This window comes from Sceloporus occidentalis, unplaced genomic scaffold (assembly GCF_023333645.1).
Source record: "Sceloporus occidentalis isolate IW3139 unplaced genomic scaffold, rSceOcc1.0.p SCAF_1, whole genome shotgun sequence".
Classification (NCBI taxonomy): domain Eukaryota; kingdom Metazoa; phylum Chordata; class Lepidosauria; order Squamata; family Phrynosomatidae; genus Sceloporus; species Sceloporus occidentalis.
Genome location: NW_028316981.1, coordinates 76,443,195 through 76,470,001, shown reverse-complemented (window position 1 = coordinate 76,470,001; position 26,807 = coordinate 76,443,195). Strand labels below are relative to the sequence as shown.

The window sequence follows — 26,807 nt, the reverse complement described above, 5'->3', positions numbered from 1 at the left end:
GGTGAGTGTTTCTGCTATTGCTGTCTAGGACTCACTGTTGTCACAATTGCCTCTCCCCCCTGCCTGAGCCACTCCTATACTGGCAGCGGGGGAAAGAATCAGGGATACACAGCCAGATGCAGGCTGAGGACTTGTTCTGCCACAATCTGCTGGGGTTCTCTGGGGGGTCTGAGTTAAGGCTGTGATTGGTTTCCATCTGGCTACAGGAACATAGCCAAGTGCTTCTTTGATCCTCTCTGTGCTCCACCATCAATGGAATGGCCACTGGGGGCAGTCATCACAGCATCACAGTGAATGTCATTGGGGGCTGCAATCATAGCAACACAGTGAATCTAGGGGTGGGAGAGGCTTTGGAGGTTTCTGAGGGAAGAAGAGAATACCAGCATCTTCAAGGACCAAAAAATACACATACAAATGCAAAACGTTGTTATCATTATGAGTAAACATTTTATAATAGTAAACCATCTAATTCTTTAAATAAAAACCCTCACAAGTAATGAGAAAACAATGCAGCAGCAAATGCAAAAATATATAGACCTCATGTTGTCACTTCATAGCAACAGGACTAGGCAGGAACCTTGGAGGTGGAGGAACAACTATAAAATTGTTCTAAACCAGTCACAGTTGCTGTACTTCGATACCTACACACACACAGTTTCCTATATAATACGTTGCTTGCTGACATTCACTCATAAATATCTCCTGTCACACACAAGCAATAATGTATAAACTGGTGATGTGCATTAAATGCCCAGTTCTCACAATCATTCCACCACCAACCCTCCACCTTAACATGGAAGTTTAATTAGAACTAAATATAGACAAGAGATAGATATGTTTAGTCCTAGCCCCAAATCACAGAGCCTGCCTATCTCTGAACTGTATCTTTTCCCAAAGTAGATCTCTGTAAGTTTGATCAACAATTCTACTAAACATTAGCACTGAGGCAAGCCATTCAGGGATAAATACACAGGAAAATACAAAATTATACCTGGCCTGATCTCTGTCTCTTACAAGCTTTTACCTCTAAGAAAAAAGAAGCTTGCAATCCATAAAGAATCCATGAGTTCATAAACAAGCACATGAGATGAAGTAAATGTCTCATGTGAGAGAGGGGGTGGCATTGTGTACCTGTGTATTCTGGGAAGCAGATGGTCAAGGGGCTGTGGATGATCTTCTCCTCAAAGAGATCCTTCTTGTTGAGGAAGAGGATGATGGATGTATCAGTGAACCATTTGTTGTTACAGATACTGTCAAACAGCTTCATGCTCTCATGCATTCGATTCTGTTAAGGCAACAAATACCCTGAGCCAGGAAATATGTTACAAGAACAACAAGAGAATGGCATAAGGGGAGAAATGTGTTGTGAGTCTAAGCTAAGGCTTTGTCAACATCTCTCTGTTGGAACTAACACTAGGTAACACAGATGAATTTATGTCCGTCAGTGTAGAATCTGTAGTTGTAAAAAAGTTAAAATTTAGATAATACAGTTGTCCCTACACATTTGCTAGGGTTAGGGGAACAAGACCCCCGTGAATATGGAACAACCGCAAATAACAAAAACACCGTTTTTACCTGAGAGGACACCTCTCTAGGAATCTCTAGGTCCTCCAGTGCAACTCTGTGGTCAATGTCCAACATACACTGACCATAGAATGGCACTGGAGTAGCTACAAATGGTCTTTCAGTGCAACTTTTAATTAAAGTTGACCACAGAGTTGCACTGGAGGACCTAGACAGTCCTCGAGAGAACATATTAATGAAATCTATGAATAATCAAATCCGCAAATACCAAAGCTGCAAATATGGAGGGATGACTGTATTATAATAGGCACATTAAGGCTTCAAACAATGGGTTGTCTTAAGAAGATACAAGAAGGGTTATAGGGTTCCCATAGCTCAGAGGAGGCACTGGTGCCCTGTATATTGTTTGTACTACAACTTCGATAAGCCCCATCAACTATGGGAAATAGCAATTGTGGGAGTTGTAGTTGACATCATTTGGAGGTACTTCCCCAGCTATAGGTCATCTGTGGAAAATAAACAAAAGGTAGTTTTAAAACAACTCACACTTCTTCTGTTAAACTACTAACCTATAACCTAGAGAGAAAATGTTAACATGTTTTGCTAGGCTTTCTTACTTTCCCTAGATTCAAAAGGCTTGTTTACACTTTATGCTAAAGATGTGTACAAACTATTTATATAGTGCTGAGTTATTTATTGTGTGGGCTGAGTGTTCAACTGCAACTCTGGAGACCAGGGTTCAATTCCCTGCTCGGCCATGAAACCCACTGGGTGATCTTTGGAAAGTCACATGCACTCAGCCTCAGGGAAAGGCAATGGCAAACCCCCTCTGAACAAATCTTGCTAAAAAAATCCCATGATAGGTTCATCTTATAGTCTTCATAAGTCAGAAATGACTTGAAGGCACAGAACAGTAACAACTGTACAGATCCTGATTTGTGTTCAGTTAGCTGTACACAGGGAGAATGAAACTGTGTTTTTCAAAGGATGAATGATCTTGGTCTACTGTTGCCAGCACAAGGGATGCTGATTAAATACCTGTTGAAGCAATTTTTAATGCCATCATGGCTATGCATTCTGTTTCAATTCCTGAAACAGTTGGCTGCTGAGCTATGGAACTAGAAAGAGTTTAAATAGAGAAAACTGGGATATTAACTTCAATATGTCCTGATCTGTGTGTTGTTGTGGTTTTTAAACTTCAGCTCTTTAGAACTGAATGTCCAACTTCTGTAACTACTATAGCATAAATATAAAAACTATTTAATATTTCAGAAGCTCCTGGGGGACTTAGAGGCGTAGGAAAGCCTATCTCCATGTAGAAAGCTGCACACCTATGTTACCCAGGGGGCAGAGGTGGAGGAGAGATCCATCTGAGCAAGAAACAGCAATTTTTGCTTAGGAGAGCCACAAATGGTCATTTCAAGAACTAAATATGATTTTTTTTCTCATGAAAAACTGAACACACGTATCAGACAATCTGAAAGAAGAGAAATTCAGATAGCACCAAATCCCCCAAAAGCATTTACATTAAGTGGAAAATGTGAGTCAGTTTAAATAACCCAAAGAAATAAACTCAAAGTGGAGCAGTTTTTATCCTAGAGACCAACACATAACCTTAGAGACTATATTGTCAACATGATTCTTTCCTTACCATCTCCTCATCTTCAGCCAGAACCAAGTCATATGCACTGAGAGCAACACAGAAGATGATGGCTGTCACTCCTTCAAAGCAATGGATCCATTTCTTTCTCTCTGATCTCTGGCCCCCAACATCAAACATCCTGCAAGAAAAAACGCACAGTTACTGATTCTGGATGAGAGAAAATGTGCAACATGGCACTGCCTGGTAATATTACTCTTAAACGTACAGGGAGATGTATTACATTCACTGTTAATGTACTCAGTGGCATTCATGTGTTTAAGGTGACACAGTCTGGCTTGAGCCACAGAAATTACTTCATTCACCAAAGGCTATCTACTGTTCTACGAAAAATCGTTTTGGGAACGTAACTACCAAAGACTGCCCTGTGAAGGAACAAAGAGTTTGATGTGTCCCATACCAAAGTTATTAGTAAGCACAGGTTACACTTTCAAGAAAGAACACAAGTAATTTAAACATGCATATGCTGATAAAAATAATTAAAACATCTCATACCAAAATCACAGCAAAGCTTCAAAATGCAACATAAAACCTTACTGATCAAAATCTGTAAAGAAGCAAACCAGTGGATACAAAAATACACTAATTTCAGCAGTGAGGGGTTTTTTTATTAAAAAAAAGTAGACAGAAAAATGTAAAACAACTTCAGCAGGAGCTAGGAAGCAACCAGATAACAAAGTCCAAAAGGCTTCTATATAAAACTAAGTTTTTAGCCAGCATCTGGAAGTGAGGAGTGATGTAGATAAGAGGTGGTCCTTCCATAATGTTTGCACTGGTACTGTTTCTCCTGCTATGAACTGGCCCAGACTCTGAGATCCTCTGGAGAAGCCCTTCTTTCTGTCCCAACACTATCACAAACACAGTTGGTGGGAACATGAGAGAGGGCCTCCTCGGTGGCTGCCCCTAGACTATGGAACTCCCTGGCCAGGGAATAGATCAGAACGGCTCCCTCCTTGATGGCTTTCCGCCAGCAAGTGAAGACCTACCTGTTCACACAGGTGTTTAAAGAATTGCTATAAGGACAAGCTGGGATGTTGGACCATTTAAAAAATTTGATACAGTTTTTTCTCTATATATAGTTTGATCTTTTTAAAATATGTTTTATTATTTTAATAACTTTCTATAATAATTTAATCCCCCTTTAATGTAATTTAAAAAAATGTTTTTAATTGTACTGTTTTTCATGCTGTGAAGCCGCTCTGAGTCCCAGTCCTGGGAAAAGAGTGGGATATAAATAATAATAATAATAATAATAATAATAATAATAATAATAATAATGGAAACACCCTCCTTCTTGTTCAGAGATGGAAACCCTCCTTTATATTGAAGGCTGTATTCCCTTATGAGTGATATAAAAGTACTTCATCTCAGAGGTACAGAGAGATGTTATCAACTCCAGCTGATATGCCAGCTGCGACCCTACCTGGAGCAGAGGGACCAAGAAATGGTTGTACATTTACTGGTAACCTCTCGTCTTGATTTCTGTAACGTGCTCTACATGGGGCAACCCTTGTGCCACATTTGGAAGCTGCAACTGATTCAGAATATGGCAGCCAAGTTGGTCGTAGGTAAAGCTAAATTCGACCCTATAACACCTACATTGAAATCTCTTCGTTGGCTGCCTATTAGCTTCCGGGCGCAATACAAGGTGTTGGTTATTACCTATAAAGTCTTACATGGCTTGGGTCCAGCATACTTGTAAGAACACCTCCTCCCATACAATCCTTCCCGCGCACTCAGGTCCTCTGGGAGGAACCTACTTCAGCCAAAGAAAGCTAGGCTGGTGGCGACTTCCCAGAGGACCTTTTCAGCTGCCACTCCTAAAATATGGAATGACCTGCCGGAAAAGATCGGCCATATTACATTTTTGGAGGCATTCAAAAAGGCGATAAAGACAAATCTCTTCCAGTGGGCCTTCCCAGATTAACCTCCATCTGAACTAACCAAACTGATCTATTTTCTCTTCCACCGCCTCTCCTGATGATCTCTAGGAATTAATTCGATCTGTGCCAATCCTTAGTTACAACATTTGTAAGTAAGTATACTGCACTGGGGATATTGTACTGTATTTTACTGTTTATGTATAATTTTTAACAGAAGGAGGGAGGGTTAAGGGGATTAGGGAAATTTTATTATTGTTCATATATCTGTTTTATTGGATTGTTGTTACCTGCCTAGCTCGTGAAGCTGATAACATCTCTGTACCCGGAAGGGATAGGTGGGATATAAATAAATATTTTTATTATTATTATTATTATTATTATTATTATTATTATTTTATGAAGCTTTTATCTCTAACCCGCTTTTTGTCGAGACAATCAAAGTGGCGACAATCAAAGCGGCTTCCAAATAAATAATGTGCAAATGCATGTTTTAAAGTGCAGACATTGGTCCAGAACTCCAGTACTGCACTAAAACATGGGAATGGCATCCTCTGACATTATAAGAAAGTTTACTATGATTAATTCTGGGAAAAGCCAAGCTCTGGAATAGAGGGAGACACTTATACTCCTACTCTTGGGACCTCCATTGAAGAGGAAGCCTTACTTTGTTTTATGAACTGGTAGAAAAAAAATGTCCATATACGCCTAAGAGGTCATAAAATGTAGAAACCAATTAAGGGATTTTTTTTAAAACAACAACAACAACAGAATTTTACCCTCAATGTGTCACCCATTACTGACAAAGACTGTCAGCCTAGCTATATACTATTCAAATGTCACTTGATAGAACATATGGCTGCATCTGTCAAAGTTCAATGGTTGCTCATCAGCTGGTACTAGTTAAAAAAGTTGCAATGAAAGAATGATACAGAGGTAGAGTGACACACTCATGAGTAAATATTAATTAAATACAATGAGTGTTTCTAAAAATGGGAGATGAAGAGAGAAAGTTTGACCGATATTAAAGGAAGTAACGAAGTTTATAGTGGGATGGGGAAAGCTGTTCTTCCCATTCCATTGTTGTTAGTCTCTAACTCCTATCAGTCCCAGCCAGCATGGCTAATAGAGAATATCGATGGGAGTTGTAATCAAATTCCTGGAATGCTGAAAGTTGTTCATTTCTGATTTATATGAAATAGTGGTAACAGAGACTGAATAGATATTTATTAGAAAAAATGGCTCCAGTCTATGCATATCATTAATGCTATGTAGTAGGGAGAATCAATTGGCAAATGGATGCTAACACTTATGTAAAATTTGATTCAGTGGATCTATTTTGGTGGAGGTTAACCATTACTTTGAATATCTTTGAATTCCACCACTACTGTTCAAGAGTGTCCAAGGTTTCCACTACATTACTCAAGATATCCTACATTCAAAACAAACAATAAGGATATACAACATAGAAAGAGAAAAGGATGTACAGCCATCAGGATCAGGTGTTAAAAGTTATAGCCCATAAACATTTCTAAAAATTGTAGTGTGAAGATGCTGGATGCAATAAACTTAGCTGGAGGAGATACAAAATAGGCAATCGAAGCATGAAATGGTATAAAGGAAAGCAATCCCTGCTCAAGTTTGCACAACCATCTAAAGAAATTTATTCTTAGACTCTAGGTCTTCTTACTAGTTATGCTGATGCTATGTTTTAGTGCACACATTTAAATTACAACATCAGAACTGAAATAGAAATCCATTAGCAGACTAAAGTTTGTATGTCAGAACAGTAAGATAGTACTAGTACAGTCTGTGATTTTAGAGGGAAAAAGTGAAATGACTGAAATGTCCCCAGGTATTAAACTGATGTGTCCTAAGTGGCACACACTCAGCTAAGTGCACTTAAATATAAGATTATGTCTGCAACCTCATAATGTTCTGCCTTTCCTTTGTACATGCTAATTATTATTTATTTGCTTAAAAATATGGACCTGAAATTGGCAATCTGACAGCATTCTGTGTCACTTAATTTAAATAAATGTCAACCTTATTGACAATGCACAGATTTGCTCTTATTTGTTATTACATTAGGGCTTTGGTTCTAGGACCCCATGTGGATACCAAAATCCGTAGATACTCAAGTCCAATGAAATACAATGGCATAGGAAAATGTTTTCCCTTGTATCAAATGGCAAAATCAAAGTTTGGTTTTTGGAATTTATATATTTTAAAATATTTTAATAGTTTATTTTAATATTTAATAAAATATTTAAAAATATCTGGATGCTTGAATCCATGGGCAAAAAATCTGTGGATATGGAGGGCTGGCTGTGTATGCTCCTATTTGGAGCAACAAAATAAATTCGATACAAGTTAGTAAACTACTCCTTTCTGTCCCCTTCAGTGAAAAGGAAAGGCAGGACTCAGAGTAGCAGTCTCTTCCTGTTACAAGATAGGCAGATTAATCCGTAAATCTTAAGAAAAATTGTTTCACACTTTGCTTCCTTATCCCAGATGCCCTCTATTTTCTGCAATGAACTGTAAGTTTAGCCTTCTTAAAGAAGGAACCAAAGGACAACCCCCACCCTGCTCATGGTTCCAATAGAGGCTTTTGTGTTAGTCAACTGCAGCAAAAACAACTACTGTCTTATAGGAACATAAAGAACAACATGTTTATTATGGTACAGTACATGCTTTTATAAGCAACAACCACTGAAAGGTGACCATAGAAATGAAAGCATAACCTCTCTCACAGTATTGTTTATTACATCTTCCGAGATCCCTTTCTCTCCAGCATTTACAATGTCTCCTCCTATCCTTTCAATGACAAGAAGCACAAAATATCCTTCATACAATTTCTTCCAAAGATTTTGCAAATAACATTCCTCTACCATGTATTGATGTCTGAGTCTTTCTGATTAGGTGCACAGCAGAAATCAGAATGTGATTTATGAAAATTTCCAGAAGAAACTATTAATGTGAATAAGTGTCAAGTGTGATTAAGGATTCTACATTCTCATCTTCCTACTTCATCTTTATACAAAATAAATGAGGAGATGTGACATCATGATGATGATGATGATGACTGATGATGCTAAAATATAAATAATAATTTCTTATCCACCTCTCGCCATGGATTGAGGTGGGGAACAACAACAATTTTCAGACAAACAACATCAGTTGAAACACATCAGTTAAAATGCACATGAATTTAAAAAGATAAGTAAATTATACACATTTTTTTTAAAAAAAATATCTTTAAAATTCATTTAAAATTTCCAATTTAAAAATCATCTGGATGACGAGTAGCAAATGTTTCCTAAGAACAGGATTCTACTCAAGCTTTAGGATCAAGCTACTGGAGAATACTGAGTTTATTTTACATCAATCCAGAGAGTCCTTAGTGTAACCTTGAGTTGGATTTACAGTATTCTACATCCTATAAATATAGCTCCAGTGTGAAGACTAATTTGTTTTTGCTGCAAAGCAATTTTAAACAACTCATAGATGGATATGATGATGATGATAATAATAATAATAATTTGTATCCTGCCTCTTCTGGAGGATTGAGGCAGGTAACAACAGGAATCAAATGCAATTTATATAAACAAGTTATCAAAATATTCCCTCAATCCCCCAACCCTCCCCCTCCTCAATTAAAATAAATAAAACTACAAATTAAAACAGAATAATAATAATATAACACATTTTAAAATAACAGTGGGAGTGGGTACTTTTTTTTGAGCAGGCGGTAATCCTACTCTAGTAGGAGATCAGTCTTGGAAGGCCTGCCAGAAGAGATCCATCTTAACCACTTTCTTAAAAGCATCAAGAGATGTGACACGGCGGATCTCCTCTGGCAGGTCATTCCAAATTTTTGGAGTGGCAGCTGAGAAGGTCCTCTGGGAAGTCGCAACCAGACTGGTTTTCTTTAGTTTTTTGTGGGTTTTTTGGACTATGTGGCCATGTTCCAGAAAAATTTCTTCCTGACGTTTCGCCAGCATCTGTGGCTGGCATCTTCAGAGAATGTTTTGCCTGGAAAAAGTGGGTGTGTATATATACTGTGTCAGCCTGGGAATGCAGGAGTGATTTACATGTGTATTGTTCTGTGCTGATGGCCGGCCTCAGGCTGGGAGACTAATGCAAACGAGGATTATTGTCTGCTAATTGGTGATCATTATCTGCTGGGAAAGCCCCTGACTCTGAATGGTTTCCCATTTGCATTTGCTAAGTCCTTATTTTGCTATTCCTCATGACTGGTAGCCAAATTTTGTTCACTTTAAGGGTTTCTTCTTTCCGGTTGAAATTGTCCAGGTGTTTGTGGATTTCAATGGCTTCCCTGTGCATCCTAACATGGTAGTTGTTGGTATGGTCCAGAACTTCAGTGTTTTCAAACAGTATTTTATGCCCAGGATGGTTTGTGGCATGTTCTGCTACTGCTGATTTTTCTGGCTGGCCCAGTCTGCAGTCTCTCGTGTTCTTTGATTCTTGTTTGCACGCTGCGTTTGGTGATCCCTATGTAGACTTGTCCGCAGCTGCATGGTATGCGGTAAACTCCTGCAGCTGTGAGAGGGTCTCTCTGGTCCTTGCTTCGCTCAGCCTGAGAGGTAGGCACAGAACCACTGGAGTACCATGCCCCCAATTCCCAGTTCTATCAAGCATTCCAGAAGGATACTATGGTCAATGGTATCAAAGGCCACTGAGAGGTCCAAGAACACCAGCAAGGCCACGCTTCCCCTGTTGATGCCCAGACAGAGATCACTGAATAAGGTGACCATGACTGTCTCAGCTGTGTATCTTGATCTGAAGCTGGTTTGAAACTGATCTAGGATAATCAGTTTCATCCAAAACTGCTTGGACAGTTTTGGAAATAATGATAGCAATTCTTATTTTAGCATTTTTCAAACAGCTTTATTTATATATCTATATAGTTAAAATAGTACCCTTCCAATTAAAATACCAAAGCTGGTCCACATTAACCAAACACACACAAAACACAAAGAAAATGTTATGTGCACTGACTTTTCAATGTACTTTGCTAAGTGCATAATTACTTACACTCTTTTTTGGAAATCCAAAGCTATGTGTAGGCCAGAATAATTTATCCTACGTTATAGATGAGAGTCACAGCTAAAGTACTGTGGCTGCCATTAAGGAACTTCAGAGAGTTTTCTTGTAGAATCAGAATTGATGACTTCTGTTCTTAACTACGACACTACACACCAGTTTAGATGGCTTATAAATATAAGATACAATTAAACTGTAAGCAAATAAATAAACATCTTCTGGAGCCTGTAAGTGAGGTGAGAAAGTGCTTCAAATACGGAAGGGCAAATGTCATGGCCTTAAATCTGAAAGGTGTTCTGTGACAGTCCGTTGCTCTAGACTGGGAGAAATTGTACTTCTCTGTGTGTATGCATGCACCTCAACTTGGATTATTTTCTTTGCAAGTAACTCTTGATAAATATACTGTTAGAATCCAGGCAAGATTCACAGATTTTAGTAAATGATTAAGTACATCTTGACTATACTGAGATCTCTTCTATCTAAATCTGTGACTGCTTATGTGTGTGTCATGTGCAAGTCTTTTCCGATTTATAGCAACCCTAAGCAGACCCTATTATGGTCTCAAAAGATTCTCTTCTCAAGCATGAAAACCAGAAAACACTACCAAAGGACTATATCTCAGAACAAAAAGCAAGCAGCAGATGAAAGATCCTCTCTCCACCCCAACTGCCACTACCCTGGCCTGGGGGGAGAGAAGAAGAAGAAGTAGCTGCTGACTTAATCCCCTCCCACAATGTCCATTTTCCTTTTGTGTCATGTCTTTATTAGATCATAGGCCTGAGAGCAAGAAACTGTTTTGTTGCTCTTTTACTTGTAAAGTGGCATGTATCTGATAGCACTACATAAACAGATGATGATTATGATGATTGATCATACATCCGTAGGGTTACTGGCTGTGCACAAACTGGAAACATCTTCTGCACCTTTAATGGTTGTTCAGGAGAGGGAAGGACAGGTTGCTCACCTGTAACTGTGTTTCTTCGAGTGGTCATCTGCGAATTCACACAAATGGGTTATTTCTGCGCATGCGCAGCAAACTCGGAAACTTCTAGAATCTCCAGGCAGAAAGTCATGTAACTTTCTGCAGCCTCTTGCAACTTTTTGGTGGTAGCCCCGCCCATCCGTATATAAGACCCCTACCGGCCCGCTCTCCTTCAGTTCCTTCATTCCACCGCGTTTGCAGCTCGAGGAACTTCGCTTGACTTCATTGAATCTCTAAACTGGCTATTGAAACAGGACTGGACCTTTGACCACTCTCTTCGATCACGATTTGGACATTGTCTCAACTCTCTCGGACTCGACGCAGACCGGTAACGACGACCCTTATGGCTTCATTTAAGCAATGCACCAAGTGCGGGGTCAAAATCCCCATGTCCACAAAGCACCCATTTGTACCGGGCCGATGTTCCCCGAGTGACCCTAAACTAGCTGATCTCAGAGGGGTGTGTGTGTGTGCTTCCATGAAGAGAGAGCTCCTTTGAGAAAGGAAAATGTGTCAGAAGTAGTTTTGAAGTATTAAAAGAGACACTCTGCAGCAACTGCCTCTCACTCTCTGTGCTAGAAAGGGGCTCTAAGAGCTGGCAGAGGAGCACTCCTATGAGTGAGTTTCTCTCTTCTTCTCTCCCCCCCCCCCCTCGCCCCTTACTGTATTAATTTGGTGCAGCTGGAAGGAGTGCTTTGGCCTGGGCTGACTGCCAGGGTTCCTCACAAGCACATAAGGCCTGCTGAGACAGGCTGCCAATGGACAGGAGCAGGCTAAGACCTCAGCTGAACAATGAGAGGAAACAGAGTGGGAATTCCATCCTGAGGAAAAGTGGAGACAGGAAATCAAAGGGACATTTAACCAAACTCTGCCCTTCCTCCCCAGAAAATGCCACACAGTGACATATCAGTGTCTCAGTGAAAAGCCAGGCTGCATTCTCCAGTGTTCAGCAACTGACCTCAGTGGTCTCCAACGTCTTTCCCATCTTTAACTTCCCCCTCCTTTTGAGATGGGTGTAGCCCCATCAAGGAAGCACTCTGTTAATGTTATCTCTGCTGTTCTTCCTAACAAACATTTAGGTTTTGAACTGTCTCCAGCAATTCCTAGCGCTTCCATTGGGAAAGACATTTCAGGAATTTTAATGAAGCCTGAGCCTATTTATTGTCTGAAAAAAATAAAATAAAAATAAAACATGCTTTTTTTCAGTGCTGATTCACACATGCACTTATGTCATGGCTTCTCTTGATGTGTGAATCAAACCCACTGAGAAGCATGACAGCTTAGAGAGAAAAATGCCCATTCAAATATGTAAATAATGGCCCCACAGCATGGTCAAGTGATTAAAAATGTGTGTGCCCAATGCATAGGAAGATGTTATACAATGGATCAAATCACTGGTCCATCTACCCAGCATTGACAGCACTGCAGTGTTGCCAATTTTGCGACTTTCACACGAAAACGGCGACTTTTCAGAGCTTTTCGTGTGATTTTCGTGCCTGGCTCTATTTCAGTGCATTTTCGGCGACTTTGGCCCATTTCAGCTCCAGCCTGAGACGGCTGCAGAGCAACCAACCCTTTGGAGTGTAACAGTTTTCAGCCAATCAGAGAGAGGGCTGGAGAAAAAACTCTCTCTCTCTCCATGACTCCCTCTGAGAGTGAGGCTACAGAGCAAGAGCAAACCAACCAACCAACTGTTTGGAGGAATCACACTAACAGTTTTCAGCCCCCCCCCCCCCCTTCAGGCATTCTCAGGCTCTCCCTCCAGGGCAAAGCAAAGTGGCGGGACAGGAGACAAGGAGGCAGGCAACCAGGCACGTGTTGCCCAGGAGGAGTGAGGGATCTTGGCTGGCTTTCCAATTGCCTTGGATTTCCAAGTAAGAAATAAGTTTTAAGGCACACAAAGGCAATAGTTGATAATTGTATCATGGCTTGATGTTGTGGACTTCTGTGTGTGCCTTAGAGTGACATTTGAATTTCTGAATTCCTGAGCTTGGGCAGAGTGCCCCAAGCCTACCTCTCAGGGTCGTTGTTGTACTGTGAGGTGGACCATTTGGGTTGACGGGAAGAGAATCTAGTGGAGGAGAAAAGTAGAAGAATAGAGGAGATGTGAGAAAAAGAGGTGGAAAGGTGCTTCTGAGCATGAGCAGAGCACCTGGGTAGAAAAATAGATGTTTACCTCCATCTTCCCTCCCTTCCATGGAGTTGTGTGATCATGTGAATGTGATGTCCCTGAGTGTGTGTGTGTGTGTTAGTGATTAAATATGCCTCTGAGCATGGGCAGAGCACTTGGTAAGTTGGCATCCCTGCCCTGTCTTCCAAGAATTTTGTTTTGTGGCTCTCTTTTTCGTTCTCTTTTCCATTGCCATCCATACTGCAGAAATAATCCAGTTTGGCACTGCTTCTAACTGCAAGGCTCCCTGCGATGATGGGATTCTGGGCAGAACAAACCACCAAGCCCAGAATTTCATGCATGGAGCCCTGGCTGCCGGTAAAAGCAGTGTCTCAACATGTCACAACAAACGACAATTCCTAGGATTCCCTGGTTTGACAAGGGAATTGCCTCCACGCTTCCAGATCCCAGTCCCAGAGAATGAGTCTACAGGATATCAGTGTTGCCAATTTAAGTCCACTTCTTCAGCTGTATTTGGATTTAATAATGATAATAATAATGGTGATGATGATAGAGAGATAGAACTTGTAGCACCTTTGAGACTCACTGAAAGAAAAGTTGGCAGCATGAGCTTTCCTAGACTTAAGCGTATTTCCTCAGATGCATGGGAATTGTAGTTCATTGTGGCACCAGAGCTCTTTCTCACAAAACTACAATTCCCAGGGTTCCCTAGCACTGAGCCAGGGCAGTTAAAGCGGTCTCAAACTGGATTATTTCTGCAGTATGGACTTTGAGCATTTTTAATAACGAAGGTCCAAAACACTGCAGAAATAATCCAGTTTGTGACCGCTTTAACTCTCCCGGCTCAGTGCTAGGGAATCCTGGGAATTGTAGTTTGTTGTGGCACCAGAGCTCTTTTTGATAAAGAAGGCTCAATGTCTCACAGAACTACACTTACCAGGGTTCCCTAGCACTGAGCCAAGGCAGTTAAAGCAGTCTCAAACTGGATTATTTCTGCAGTGTGTCTTGGACCCAACTCAGGCTGCATCTTCACTCCAGACTCCAGAGACAATTCCCAGGATTCCATAGCCCTGAGCCAGGGCACCTAAAGTAGTCTTGAATTGGATTATTTCTGCGGTGTGTCTTGGACCCAACTCAGGCTGCATCTTCACTCCAGACTCCAGAGACAATTCCCAGGATTCCATAGCACTGAGCCAGGGCACCTAAAGTGGTCTTGAACTGGATTATTTCTGCAGTGTGTCTTGGACCTAACTTAGGCTGCATCTTCACTCCAGACTCCAGAGACAATTCCCAGGATTCCATAGCACTGAGCCAGGGCACCTAAAGTAGTTTTGAACTGGATTATTTCTGCAGTGTGTCTTGGACATAACTCAGGCTGCATCTTCACTACAGAGACAATCCAGTTTCATACCGTTTTTACTGCCATGGCCCAGTGCTATGAAATCCTGGGAATTGTAGTTTGTTGTCACACCAGAGTTTGCTGAGAGAGAAGGTTAAATGTCTCCGAAAACTAGAATTCCCAGGATTCCCTACCACTGAGCCATGGCAATTAAAAGGGTGTCAAACTGGATTTGTTTCTGCAGTGCGGTTGCAGCCAAACACGTTTCTATTTGGTACAAAGCTTCCCGAACCCCCTTCATGTCAAAATAAATATCTTAAAAGGACTGAAAGATTCTTTGTTTGGTTCAATGGTGATTTTGAGAGTTGAAATAAGTTACAATTATTTTTATTCAATTATGTTTACGTTTATTTGCAAAACATCCGCCATTTTAACATTATGGGAATTTTCCGGGAATTGTGACTGAATATTCCGTGTGATGTGGGGGGATTCAGTGTGTTTTGGACAAACATTTTCGGGAATTATCTTCGAGGCTTGTTGGCAACACTGGCACTGACTGGCAGTCTCTCTCCAGGTTTTCAGGCATGATTTTTCCTAGAGATGCTAAGGATTCAATCTGCATGCAAACCATCTGCTGCACCACTCAGTTAAGCCCTTCTCCAGTACAGCAACTGATCCTCGTGATATTCTCTGATCCAAGCAAGAAGCCAAATCCTAAGACCCTTCCTAAACCAGGTAAGACTGAGACTGAAATCCAACATCCCTTTAGTATAGCATAAATATCCCCATGTGGAGACAGGCTGCACTAGTGGTCCGCAATCCCCATTCAAAATAACACATGTCAATGACTGGGTGCTTTTGTGCAATGTGTAACTGAAATGCACAATGCACAACTGCAATGCTCAATACAGTGTTGCTGCATCCACAACTTTGCTTCTGCCACTGTCAGCAGAATGCCAGCCTGGAGGTGTTAACAGTGGCAAGGTAGTGGTCCTTTGAAATGAAACTATGCAATTAAAATGTTTAAAAATGAAATTAAAGGCTACAATAAAAATAATAATAAAAAATAAAACTTTAATTTATATCCCGCTTTTTGTTTCCACAATCAAAGCGGCGTACAACCTTTAAAAATACAATATATACAATTCCCCCCCCTTAAAAAAGGATTAAACAATTCCATCCATTAAAATTACAGATAAAAATCTAAAAACAATACTACAATAATAAAATAACGGTTGGCAGAGTCTTAATTTGTAAATGTCTGTGGGGTGAGGGTTACATGGCTGGGATCTATTCTGGGAAGGCCTGCCGGAAGAGATCCGTCTTGATAGCTTTCTTGAAGCTCTCAAGGTTGGCAATAGGTTGGTGTCCTCAAGTATACTTAAAAGTACATAAACTGGAAATGCTATGAAGAATTTCTGAGACCTTCCAAGCTGAAGGAAGCTACGTGTGGATGGGCAGAGAATCACAACAGAAAAGAATCACATTGTTATAGAAAACCAAACTTTTGTTTAAGTTGTACTTAATGTTTATGTTCTTTATGCTTTGCATTCAAGTCATATGTCTATTTTAGGATCTTCCACAACAACTTGTTTCTGTACCAATTTCTTACGAATTTAATTATAAACACACTGACTTTTGGGAAAATTATACTACACTGTTCCTAAAATGCTTACTTTTCAATCAAAATATGAAAGCAAAAACTGTAATAAATCTATATGAATTCAACATTTTCATATTTTTGAAACTATCTCCTCCAACAGGTTAAACTGGGAGTTCAAAAGGTAAAGGTTTCCCCTTTAACAAGTTTGTCTAGTCATGTCTGACTGTAGAGGGCGCTGCTCATTTCCATTACTAAACCAAGGGAGCCAGAGTTGTCAAAGATGACTCTGTGATCATGTGGCCAGCAAGACTGCATGGAATGCTGTTACCTTTCCACCAAAGTGGTACCTATTTATCTACTTGCTGTTTACAAGCTTTCCAACGGCTACATTGGCAGAAGCTGAGACTAGTTATGGGAACTCACTCTGTCACACGGTGCTTAGGTCTCAAACTGCCAACCTTGCAATTGTGAGAGTCAGTGCCTTAACTGCTAAGCTGCTGCTTCCCTCAAACTGACAATTTATACCTCCTCAAATTTGATCAAATAGTGGAATTTTAAAAGAAATCGATATTCAGTTATTTCAAGAAACTACAGTAAAATGTTGGTTATTTACCATTAATCTGAAAACTAACATCACCCTCCCACAAAATAACTCTATATTAGTTGTTCACATTTCCATTGCTGCTCATCTATACTGACAGTTTTCTATACCATCTTCCACAGAAAGACACAGAAGAGGGTTATGCAGTTCACAGTACATCCTATGATTTATGAGGCAACATTCCAGCTTATTCCTGCAAAAACCTTGAATCTCCTGGAAGCACTACAAACTTTAAAGTGGCTTGAATGGTCAAAAGTATCACCGAGCTCCATTTTGTGCCACTGGCTCAGTTTATATATTACACCCCCAGGAGTCCCCAACATTTTTGAGCCTGACTAAGTGTTGTGGGTACACCGAGAAAATTGCGGGGGGGGGGGGGGATCATTTATATATTATTTTAAAAGTACTTCCAAGTTTCATACAAAAAGAGATTTCCCAGACAATTTACTATAGAGCCAGGGAATGGCTATACAGTAGCCTATTCAAAAATTTGGTCTAAAAGTACACATTAGCCCTTCCTTGGTAGTAGACTGCAAACAGCAATATAACACAAAACAGTGCAGGCGGTGGAGAAGCTTCCCAAAGCCCACCTTCTATATCTTTGTCAAAACAGAATACATTTTTTTCTGAGACTAACTACAACACAGGATTTTAAAAGACTCTTTCCTTGTGAATTTTTGTAGTGCTAGTACATCTCCTAGACTCAAGCCTCCCATCTTGGGATGTGTACAATACTAAATTATGAGACTGGTCTGGTACAATGCTGTCCTAGGATTCCAGCAAACCAGGATTCAAATCCCCAATCAACCATGAAAATCCATTGGTTCTCTTTGGCTGAGTCATACATTCTCAACTTAAGAGGTAGGTAATAGCAAACCTCCTCTGAACATATCTTGTCAAGAAAACCCTGTGATAGGGTTGTCTTATGGTGGAAATGGCTTGAAGGCACACAACAACAATAATAGTAATCCATTAAAATGATGTAAGAGAAATCCTCACTTTTTAGTGAAACTTTTAATGACTTGAATGAAAGATCATTCACCTGCAAAAGTGGGAAGTAACCCTGAAAAATTAGGAAGTAGTTTTGCTGTTATGGAGTCAGAAAACCTTGACGTGAGACCTTCCACAGGGATCCTGTGGCTGCTCAAATAAGGTTCATAATGCAAAGATGCCAAGCCAAGCTTCCCAACCCTTCTTTTGTTAATGAATGTGCACCACTGCACTTGTGCCTGACCCAACAGATTCCATTCATCTATCTAGTACTGATACACATTTACACAAGTGACAACTTTTAGTTTGTTGTGCTACACAGGCTGACAAATGTATGTCATGGACAAAGAGGACATATTTTTTTATGTGTTGTCTATCTCCTTTCCAAGCAGTGTAGTGATTAGCAGCAGCTAGGAAAAAAATGACTCCAACTGTATTGGAAATTATATAAACTGAGTTCCAAATACAACTTTGGGAAATGATATGGAGGATTGTATTTGGCTTAAAGGCAGCCTATCCTCTGGAGAACAATGACCCAGAAAGAACCATGTTACTGAAAATCCAATACATTGAAAGTAGAAGCTTTTCATTATAAAAAATGCTGTGCTCTTGGGGTAGCCAATGCTTTGGTTCGCCTAATATTCTCAGCCAGATATCTATCCACAGCAATAAGAGAAACAGAACAGGGGTGGGGGAATGATAAGAAAACTCACCAGTTGGTTTAACAGAATTTGAACATGACTGACAGCTAACACCATCTTTACAACCTGCTCCGATTTTTTATGTACTTTGATTACTATAGATTGGCAAAGGCAGCCAGAAGGAACCAATAGGCAATTCTGTTGGAATATGCCTGTCAGTCATCCCATATGCACTAGGAACAAACCTGTAGTCTTTCCAATGCATTTTCTCCACATATGCACGAGAAGGGATTCTATGTGCTTGCAAATCAATTGGTGAGTCACCAAGATTGCTTTCAAACAGCATGAAGGGAAGCAGGAGATGTTTAAATTGTGGCCACATTGATATTCTAAATATCCTTTACTGCTGGAAAGACTGGCTGGGACAGACGGGAAACAAAATACAAAATTTGGAAGGCTACAATTTATCCAGCTCTAAGAACAAATGCATTGCAAACAGTAAAAACTCCAATACTATCACACTTTCTTAAGTAGCTGTGATACTGAGGACCCTCATGTTTATTGGTACATAAAATAAGACATAAACACCTTTGATACAAGGTCAGCTCTTGTGTCCCATGCAATTGTTGGCAAAGGCTCTGTGGTATGTGTCACTGTGGTTGTTCTTTTTAAATCTGTATTTGCTGCATGGTTTGTTTGTCTGCAAGAGCATAAAATGTAACTCGGGCCCGTTCTGCACGGGCCAAAAGTACACGCCAAGTGTGTACTAGGGTTAGAAAGGGGTGTCCTTTCCGGACACCCCTAACCCTAGGACGCACTTGGTGTGTACAAAATGGTGGCGCCCGTTCTACACGTCACACGGCAGAAGTGCGCGACTTCTGGGCCCCAAAAAGAAGCTGCTTTTTGCGGCTTCTTTTTGTTGCGTCTGGGAATTGCGCAGTTTGTCCGCTGCGGTTCCTGTTTTTGGGTGCTCTGTAACGAACCTCAGTTTCTTGCAACTACTTTTCTGTGTATAGCTGGTCAACTGAAAGTAGTAATTCAAACCAGCCAGAGGAGAGCTTTTTCCAAAGGAAAAAAGTGGGGTTTTTTTAATCACACAAAACTCTTAACTGAATATACAAACTAACTTCTTATCACTCAAAGTGCAAAGCAAGAAGTAACTGTTCAGAAGGAAAAGCAGCAGCTAACCATGTGGTAAATCACAGACTGCACCAATGGTGTGTCACCATATGCATCCTTCCTTTTTCTAGCCAATTTGCATTACAAAGCTTCCTTCTCTGTCTTGTTTCCCCCCCCCTCTTCACATCAATAAGAGCAGATGACATCATCAAGCCACAAAAAAGGCCTGGCAGTCAAGCTACCGGGAGGAATGCAGCACATATGCATATCACACTAACATTTCTAATTTGGAACAGTTGTGTTCTGAATCCTTTTTACCTAACTGTAGCGGCAGCGTGTGTTTTAAAATTCTCTTTGTTCACTTTTGACAGCACTGCAACTTGATTTTTGTCTCAGCTGTTTCTATGCTAGGAGTGTCATCTCAAAGACCAATGGGTTAACTGTAGATTGCTTTCTCAGGTGGTATTCCTCTGATGGTATGGTTCATGTACCCTGACTGGCACTTCTTTAGTTCCACAGCAATGTTAGTAAGAGTGAACAAGAGATGCACTCTCACCAAGTGTCAACATGGCAAGAAGACTGTCCCTGCTGGTACATGATCATAAGTCACAATAATGATGACTCTTGGCATGCTCTCAAGAATGGAAAGGGAGGAATTGGGTTGGGAGTATTTTTGTCTCCTCCTCATTTCAGCAAGCCACCAGCCCATTTTTCAGAAACCTGACTGTCCCATCCCACTATTATAAATTTTTGGGCATAAAAACTATCTCCATTGGCCATCCAAACACATCACCCACCCAAATATGCTTTTTTAAAAATTGGAAGGGAAAGGTATGGTGGGAGTACAATCAGGCATTTTAATTACTTTTTTTTCCAGTGGGAAGTCTTAGGGAGCACAATTTGTCAAACCTTACCTTGGCAACCTAACGGTAGTGATGGCATGATAGGCACGATTAGCCAATGTATTAGTTTATTTAATGGCTTATTTTCCACTTTCCCCCCAAAACCGGAACTCAAAGCAGATTGTAATATAATATAAAATGGAAGAGATAAAACAATATGGAGTACAGAAGTTGAAAAAAGCATTAAGCCATCAATCCAATTAAAACACTAGTTAAAACAAATTAACTGAAAAAATAATTAAAACACAGGAAATATATTTTACATATTAAAAACAGCACACCTAACTGCATGTCCCTCTACCCTGGTCAGTTAAGGTTGATGGTCTGTTTAAACAAGAAGGAGAAAAGGCAACAGAGAGGGGCAAAATGAACCTTCCTCTCTAGAGGGAATTCCATAGTCCATGAGTAGCCACCAAGAAGTCTTGCATATCTGGAAGTCCTGGGGAGCACAATTTGTCCATCCTTACTTTGGCGATCAAACAGTAGTGATGGTATAATAACGGTGGATAACTCTATGGTGGCAGAGGGGGAAAGACATCCCCCCCCAAAATTATAATTAGGCAGGCTGATATGGTTCTGTATAGGGTGATACTGCCCTAGTGCTGAAAACATATGCATACCTTTTGTACAAATGAGAGCATTTCCTTGCGTGCAGACATTATTCTGATTGTTAGTTAAGTATTGTGGTACCATGAGAGAAGTTAATACCTCTGACCCGTACATGCTTCTCATCAAAACTCTATTGAGCTCTACAGCAAACAACTTCAAAGTGCTACTACTGGGAACAGAACATGGGAAGCCACCATCACAATGAACTAACATTTAATCATAGAATCATAGAGTTGGAAGAGACCTCAAGGACCATCCAGCCCAACCCACTGCCAAGCCCCCGCGACAGATGGCCATCCAGACTCTTTTAAAACCTCCAAAGAAGGAGACTACACCACTCTCTTTGAGAGAGTTTGGGTCAGAGGAGAGGGAAAACCAGTCAGGTCTTTCCTAGAAGGTCCAAATGTGTGCCCTGCTTTCCAAGCATTTAAATAATCTGTGATTTCAGTGCTTATAGCTAATTGGGCGTTACGCTTTTTATGTTTATATCCATATGATTGTTTATGCACCAAATGAGCTTAGTATAATGATGAAAATCAGTTCAGCTGGCATGGTGCAGGGGTTTGAGTGTTGGGAGTAGGACACTGGGAGAAGGACACTGGGAGACCAGGGTTTGAATCCCCACTTGACCATGGAAACCCACTGGATGACCTTGGGCAAGCCACACTCTGTTAGACTCAGAAGACCACAAAGGCCACCCCTCTCTGAACAAATGTTGCCAAGAAAACCTTATGATAGGTTTGCCTTAGGGTCAATGTAAGTCAGAAATAACTTGAAAGCACACAAAAGTTCCACAAAACATCTCTCTCTTTGATAGTACCTGGCTGGCTATAAAACAAACTGCCAACCTGATACCCTCCTGTTAGGTTGGTATTCCACACACTTCTGTTTCTAGCACTGCCGGGTTTTTTAAAAAACTTGCAAATTATTTTATCCATTACATTTAATGGTCTACCTGTTTCTCATATCACACTACTATTTATTCAATTCCTTGGGGCTATAGGAGGAAAGGTCCAACCAACAGCATCTTCAGGAATATTTTTTGTAATAATGACTTGAAAATTCAAATGCCTTTATCTATGTATTCTTCTCTCTTTTTGAATGTAGCTGCCAGTGACCTGAATTCTGTTAAAGGATCATGCATTATGTAATGTTTCTTTGCTTCAAAGTACCCCAGGAGAATCCACTAATTTAAAGAGAGCTAAAGTTACAACTGGAATCTAGTGCTCATTTAAAAATCCATCCACATTCAGAGTAACCAGTGGAGGGTCCTTAACTGGATCAAAATCAGTGACATTTCTAATTATGCACATCACAATCTGTGATGTTCACTGGCCAATGAATTGACTTCCAAAGCAAAAGTAGGGAAACTGAGGAACTGAGTTCCAGTTTTGCAACTCCACAAACCACTGGGAATATTTACCAAAATAATATTTCCCAAGCAACTTTTCACACTGTTGCACCCAAAAGTGAAAAGCTACCCCAAATATAGTAGCTTTCCATAATTCTGTCCCCATGACCACCAACATACATATGTAGACTCTAGAGGTGGAAACTGTCCTCTTCTCCCAATACAGCTCCTGCTTTAAAGCAATCTTTCCTTGGTGAAGAACTGCTGGTATCTTGTTAGTGGCATATATACCTGTAAGATTCCATTATACTTGTGGATGTCATTTTTTGGGTGCTTCAGAGGTTAACATTCCTGTCCTCTCGATTTACCGTACAGTCTCTGAAGCTCCCCTGTCCTGCATGGCCATTTCATGACACACAGGGACAGGCCAGGACTGGGAGGCATTTGGCTATGTCCCTGAAGTCAGATGCAAAATTATTACAAAGACACTGAGATCTTTTGAGGGACTCTGACAGATAATAATAATAATAATTTAATAATTTGTTTTATTTATATACCGCTATTCCAAAGATCATAGCGGTGAACAGCAAGTAAGCTAATTAGCAAGTAAGCTAATTTGCCCCCAACAGTCTGGGTGCTCATTTTAGCGACCTCGGAAGGATGCAAGCCTGAGTCGAGCTTGGGCCCTTTTGCTGGTCTTGAACTCGCAACCTTGTGGTTTTGAGTGAATGGCTGCAGTACAGGCATTTAACCACTGCGCCACCAGGGCTCCTGTTGGTGTAACCATTTTGAAACTGGCTCAGGGACACAGCCAAATGCTTCTTTCATCCTACCGCTCTCCACAAAGCATGCATGTCAGTTTGTGGAGATCAAGGAGTTTAAAAAACTGTAAGGTTAGTGGTATATGGCTCAGTCTAGTGAAGATCCACATGCAGAACTACTATCCACTGCTGAGCCATACATGATTGCTGCCAATGTTTTTTACTGTCATGCATTCAACAAGCTGATACTTTGCATTCTGATGTTTTCCTTGAGACAGCTATGTTTTTGTCTTAAGCAGTCTCACTCCCAGCCCCCCTCTCTGCTCCCCACTGACCCTCTAAACCTGCCCCCCGGGCTCTTTCTACCCCCCCCCCCCCAGATTGTTTGTCTTGCTACCCATTGTCCAGTTTGCAGCTGCCCCCCTTTTGGAAGATGTGTCTTCTTCGCTGCAGGAGTTGGGTGAATGATATTTTTACTAAAAGAAAGTTCAAGGTTATTTCCCTGGACTCTTTAGTACTTAGGAATACTGCATTTTTCTTTTGAATATTCCAAAATAAAAGACCTCGTAAATAAAAACACACACACATTCTCACTCACAAAAAGCTGGAGCCCCCAAAACCTCAACAGGACAAGAACTCATTTACGAAGAACACAGTATACTGTAACTGAATTCAACCAGCAACTGAATCACTAAACCTTCCAGAAAGAGACAGTGTGTTGAATCAAACCGGTCTCTTTTGTCCTATAGCCATCAAGGCAGCAATCATTCTCCTTGGACTATACTGACTTAACACAGGAATGAGTAAATATACTCGATAGCCAGTGTACAATTAACAACTCTTATTTAATAGTTGCATTTCTAGTTTCCCAGGATCAACTGGTAGTCCAAGTTTTGGAAGCGTGAAGACCTGACTTTTCTTTTTGCAAAACACAGCCAAGATATGCACTCATGTCACACATGATTTGACATAGCACCCTTTGTTTCTTTTGTGCAGAAATATGCATCAATTTTGGCTTTTTGCATTGTAATCCCAACTTTTAGAAAGGGTTTCCACAGTGATGACTTCTTTTTGCATCCAGGAGTGACAACTGCCAAGAGGATTACACTGGCACAATCTCAAATGGACATTTTTGTGCCAGAATCCCACTACGGTTCGGCTTAGTGGCATTCAACTTATGCTCCAGTTATGCCAGACCAGCATGCTCTCTTTTCTAATTGAGCCCAGGGGCAAGTACATCACAAAGGCATTATAATAGAACAATTAAGAAACACAAGGCACTGTCTTTCCTTTAAGCAGGACAAGGAGAAAAAGTGAGAGAAAAAACAGGTGCCTGTCAAAGCATCAATAAATGTCTGGTTGAAAGTTGTTCCAACTGTAAATCTGGCTCTCTTAATGTGTTGTGATGCACCATTCCTTTCTAACAAGTCAGCAAATTCCTTTGTTGAAAAGCAATACTTTTTAGAACAACCACATGCAGGGCATTCTGAACTGTTCCATCTCTCCAGTACGCAACAGAGAAGAAACAGCAATTGGTGTATTTCTTGCTGTCTTGGCAGGTAATTGAATCTGCTGTGTTTCGCATTATGATTAACTGTGTAGATGCCTACCATCAAACGGTGACATCGTTCTAGAACTTGTAAAGCTACTTTTTAAAAGTAGTTTGTTCTTGTTACCTGCTATGGTGTTTGGCAAGCAATTTGTTCCTGTTATTTATTACAGTATTGAAAAGATTACATAAAAATGCCTCTATTAATGCTTAACATCCTTTAAATTGTAACTTTAAAAAATAACTACAGTAGGAACCATTACTTACAGTAATAGGGTAGCTCAATTCCCACTTGCATTATTTTTGAAGTGTGATTTAATTATGCCCTTATTTGCCAAAAAAATAAATAAATAAGTAATTATATAATTATTTGTAACATTACTTTCATCATCTGTGCAGTTCTAGGGATTACTCCAATCTTTATACTATTTATAGAGGCTGTTCCAAACAGTGGTATTGGGAGACTCTTCTTCAACATCATGGCAATTAGCAGTAGGAAAGGACAAAAAAAATATCTATGGCCCCATAAAGACAGGTCAAAATAAAGCTGCTTTGGGTCACTTTGGAGGTCTGTCGTTTCAATGATGCATGCATACTAAGACTCCAGAAGCTGCACCAAAGCCATGATCCAGTCCTAAGGACTAGAGCACAGCTTTGGCGCAGCTTCCGGACTCTTAGGATGCATGCATCATTGAAACAACATACCTCCAAAGTGACCTGAAGCAGCTTTATTTTGGCCTGTCTGTATGGGGCCAAAGTAATGACAAATGCCACAAACCCATATTGACTTTGTATTTCTCTGTGTTTGTCACACAGATGTTTTCCTCTCCATTGCCTTTCCCAGGATTGTGCAGCTGCCACTAATTCACCTTCTTTTCCAGGAATGGCACCTGTAACATCACTGTAAACTACATCCTCCTCCTTTCATGTTTGAATGTCCCACCATTTGGCACATATCGCTTCCCCCTTTATTCTAGTCCCCGCCTTCCAGGCTCTGTTTCATCTTCACTCAAAAAATTCTGAAGATTTTCGGAACAGACTACTTCCCTACAGCTATGTGAGTTCCAATCCATTTCAAGACATGTGGACAAATTTACTCATGGTTAAACCCTCTATTGTAAGTTGTACACCATTGTTGTGAGTAATAAAAAGAGGTCTTCCACAGCACTTCTCCAGGGACTAGTAGAAAGGAAGGCATTACACAGCCTCATGGGGTAGAGACGGGATGGGGACGGGCAGGGAGTTTATGACTTCCACCTGCACATTAGCAGAACTACCTTCTCTCATTTCAAAGAATCAGGGAGAGATGTCCTTTTGACTGCTGAACTAGCTTTCCATGGGAATCCTCATCATCTTTCAAGGAACTTTTTTGTACTCCCTGAACAAGTTGGGTTGCCTGAACCTTTGTGCATCTGTAGAAAGAGCCAGTGTGGTGTAGTAGTTTGAGCACTGTACTATGGCTCTGGAAACCAGAGTTCAAATCCCTGCTCAGTCGTAGCAGCCTAACAGGTGACCTTAGGCAAGTCACACTTTCTCAGTTTCAGAGAAAGGCAAAGATACCCCCCCCCCACCAAAGAAATCTTGCCAAGAAAATCCCATGACAGGGTCACTATAAGTCGGAAATCAAGTATACATTGACTTAATAGTTGGGTGTATACCGTAGATACAGGATGATTGCTCTGCTAATGCAAAGTGCAGCTAAAGGCTTCAGAGTTTACCAGAGTTACCACCTCGAGTCCCAATATTGGGAGAAAGGCTGGAAATAATAATAATAATAATAATAATAATAATAATAATAATAATACATCGAGGTCAGGTTTTGGTGCCAAAATTATGGATTTTGCCATGGCCCATGGATAGCTCGAGGGTAAAACTTGGAGGCTCCTTCTCTGTGTGTATGTGTGCATATGGCAAGAGAGACTTTCACAGAGGCTTTTTGCTTCATCATTTCAGCTTTTCTTTCAGCCAGATGTGCAGTCAGGAGATGAACTCTTAAACGAACAGCAATATCAATCAATCACCCAGGACTCTTTCTGCTTGGCTTCAGAGAGAAATAAACTCTTCTCCGAATTGCATGGGGAAATCTGAAAGAGCTGCT

General features: G+C 40.5%; 1 protein-coding gene across 1 annotated transcript in view; it reads right to left on the bottom strand.

Moving 5' to 3' along the window:
* Positions 1 to 26,807, bottom strand: part of LOC149321633 (guanine nucleotide-binding protein G(i) subunit alpha-2) — a 187,655-nt gene that overhangs the window by 6,180 nt on the left and 154,668 nt on the right. Inside the window, exons 6-7 of the mRNA XM_089525822.1 lie at positions 3,176 to 3,305; positions 1,132 to 1,285 (exon numbers count right to left, since the gene is read on the bottom strand). Coding sequence (XP_089381948.1) covers positions 1,132 to 1,285; positions 3,176 to 3,305 — 284 coding nt within the window. The remainder of the gene's footprint in view (positions 1 to 1,131; positions 1,286 to 3,175; positions 3,306 to 26,807) is intronic.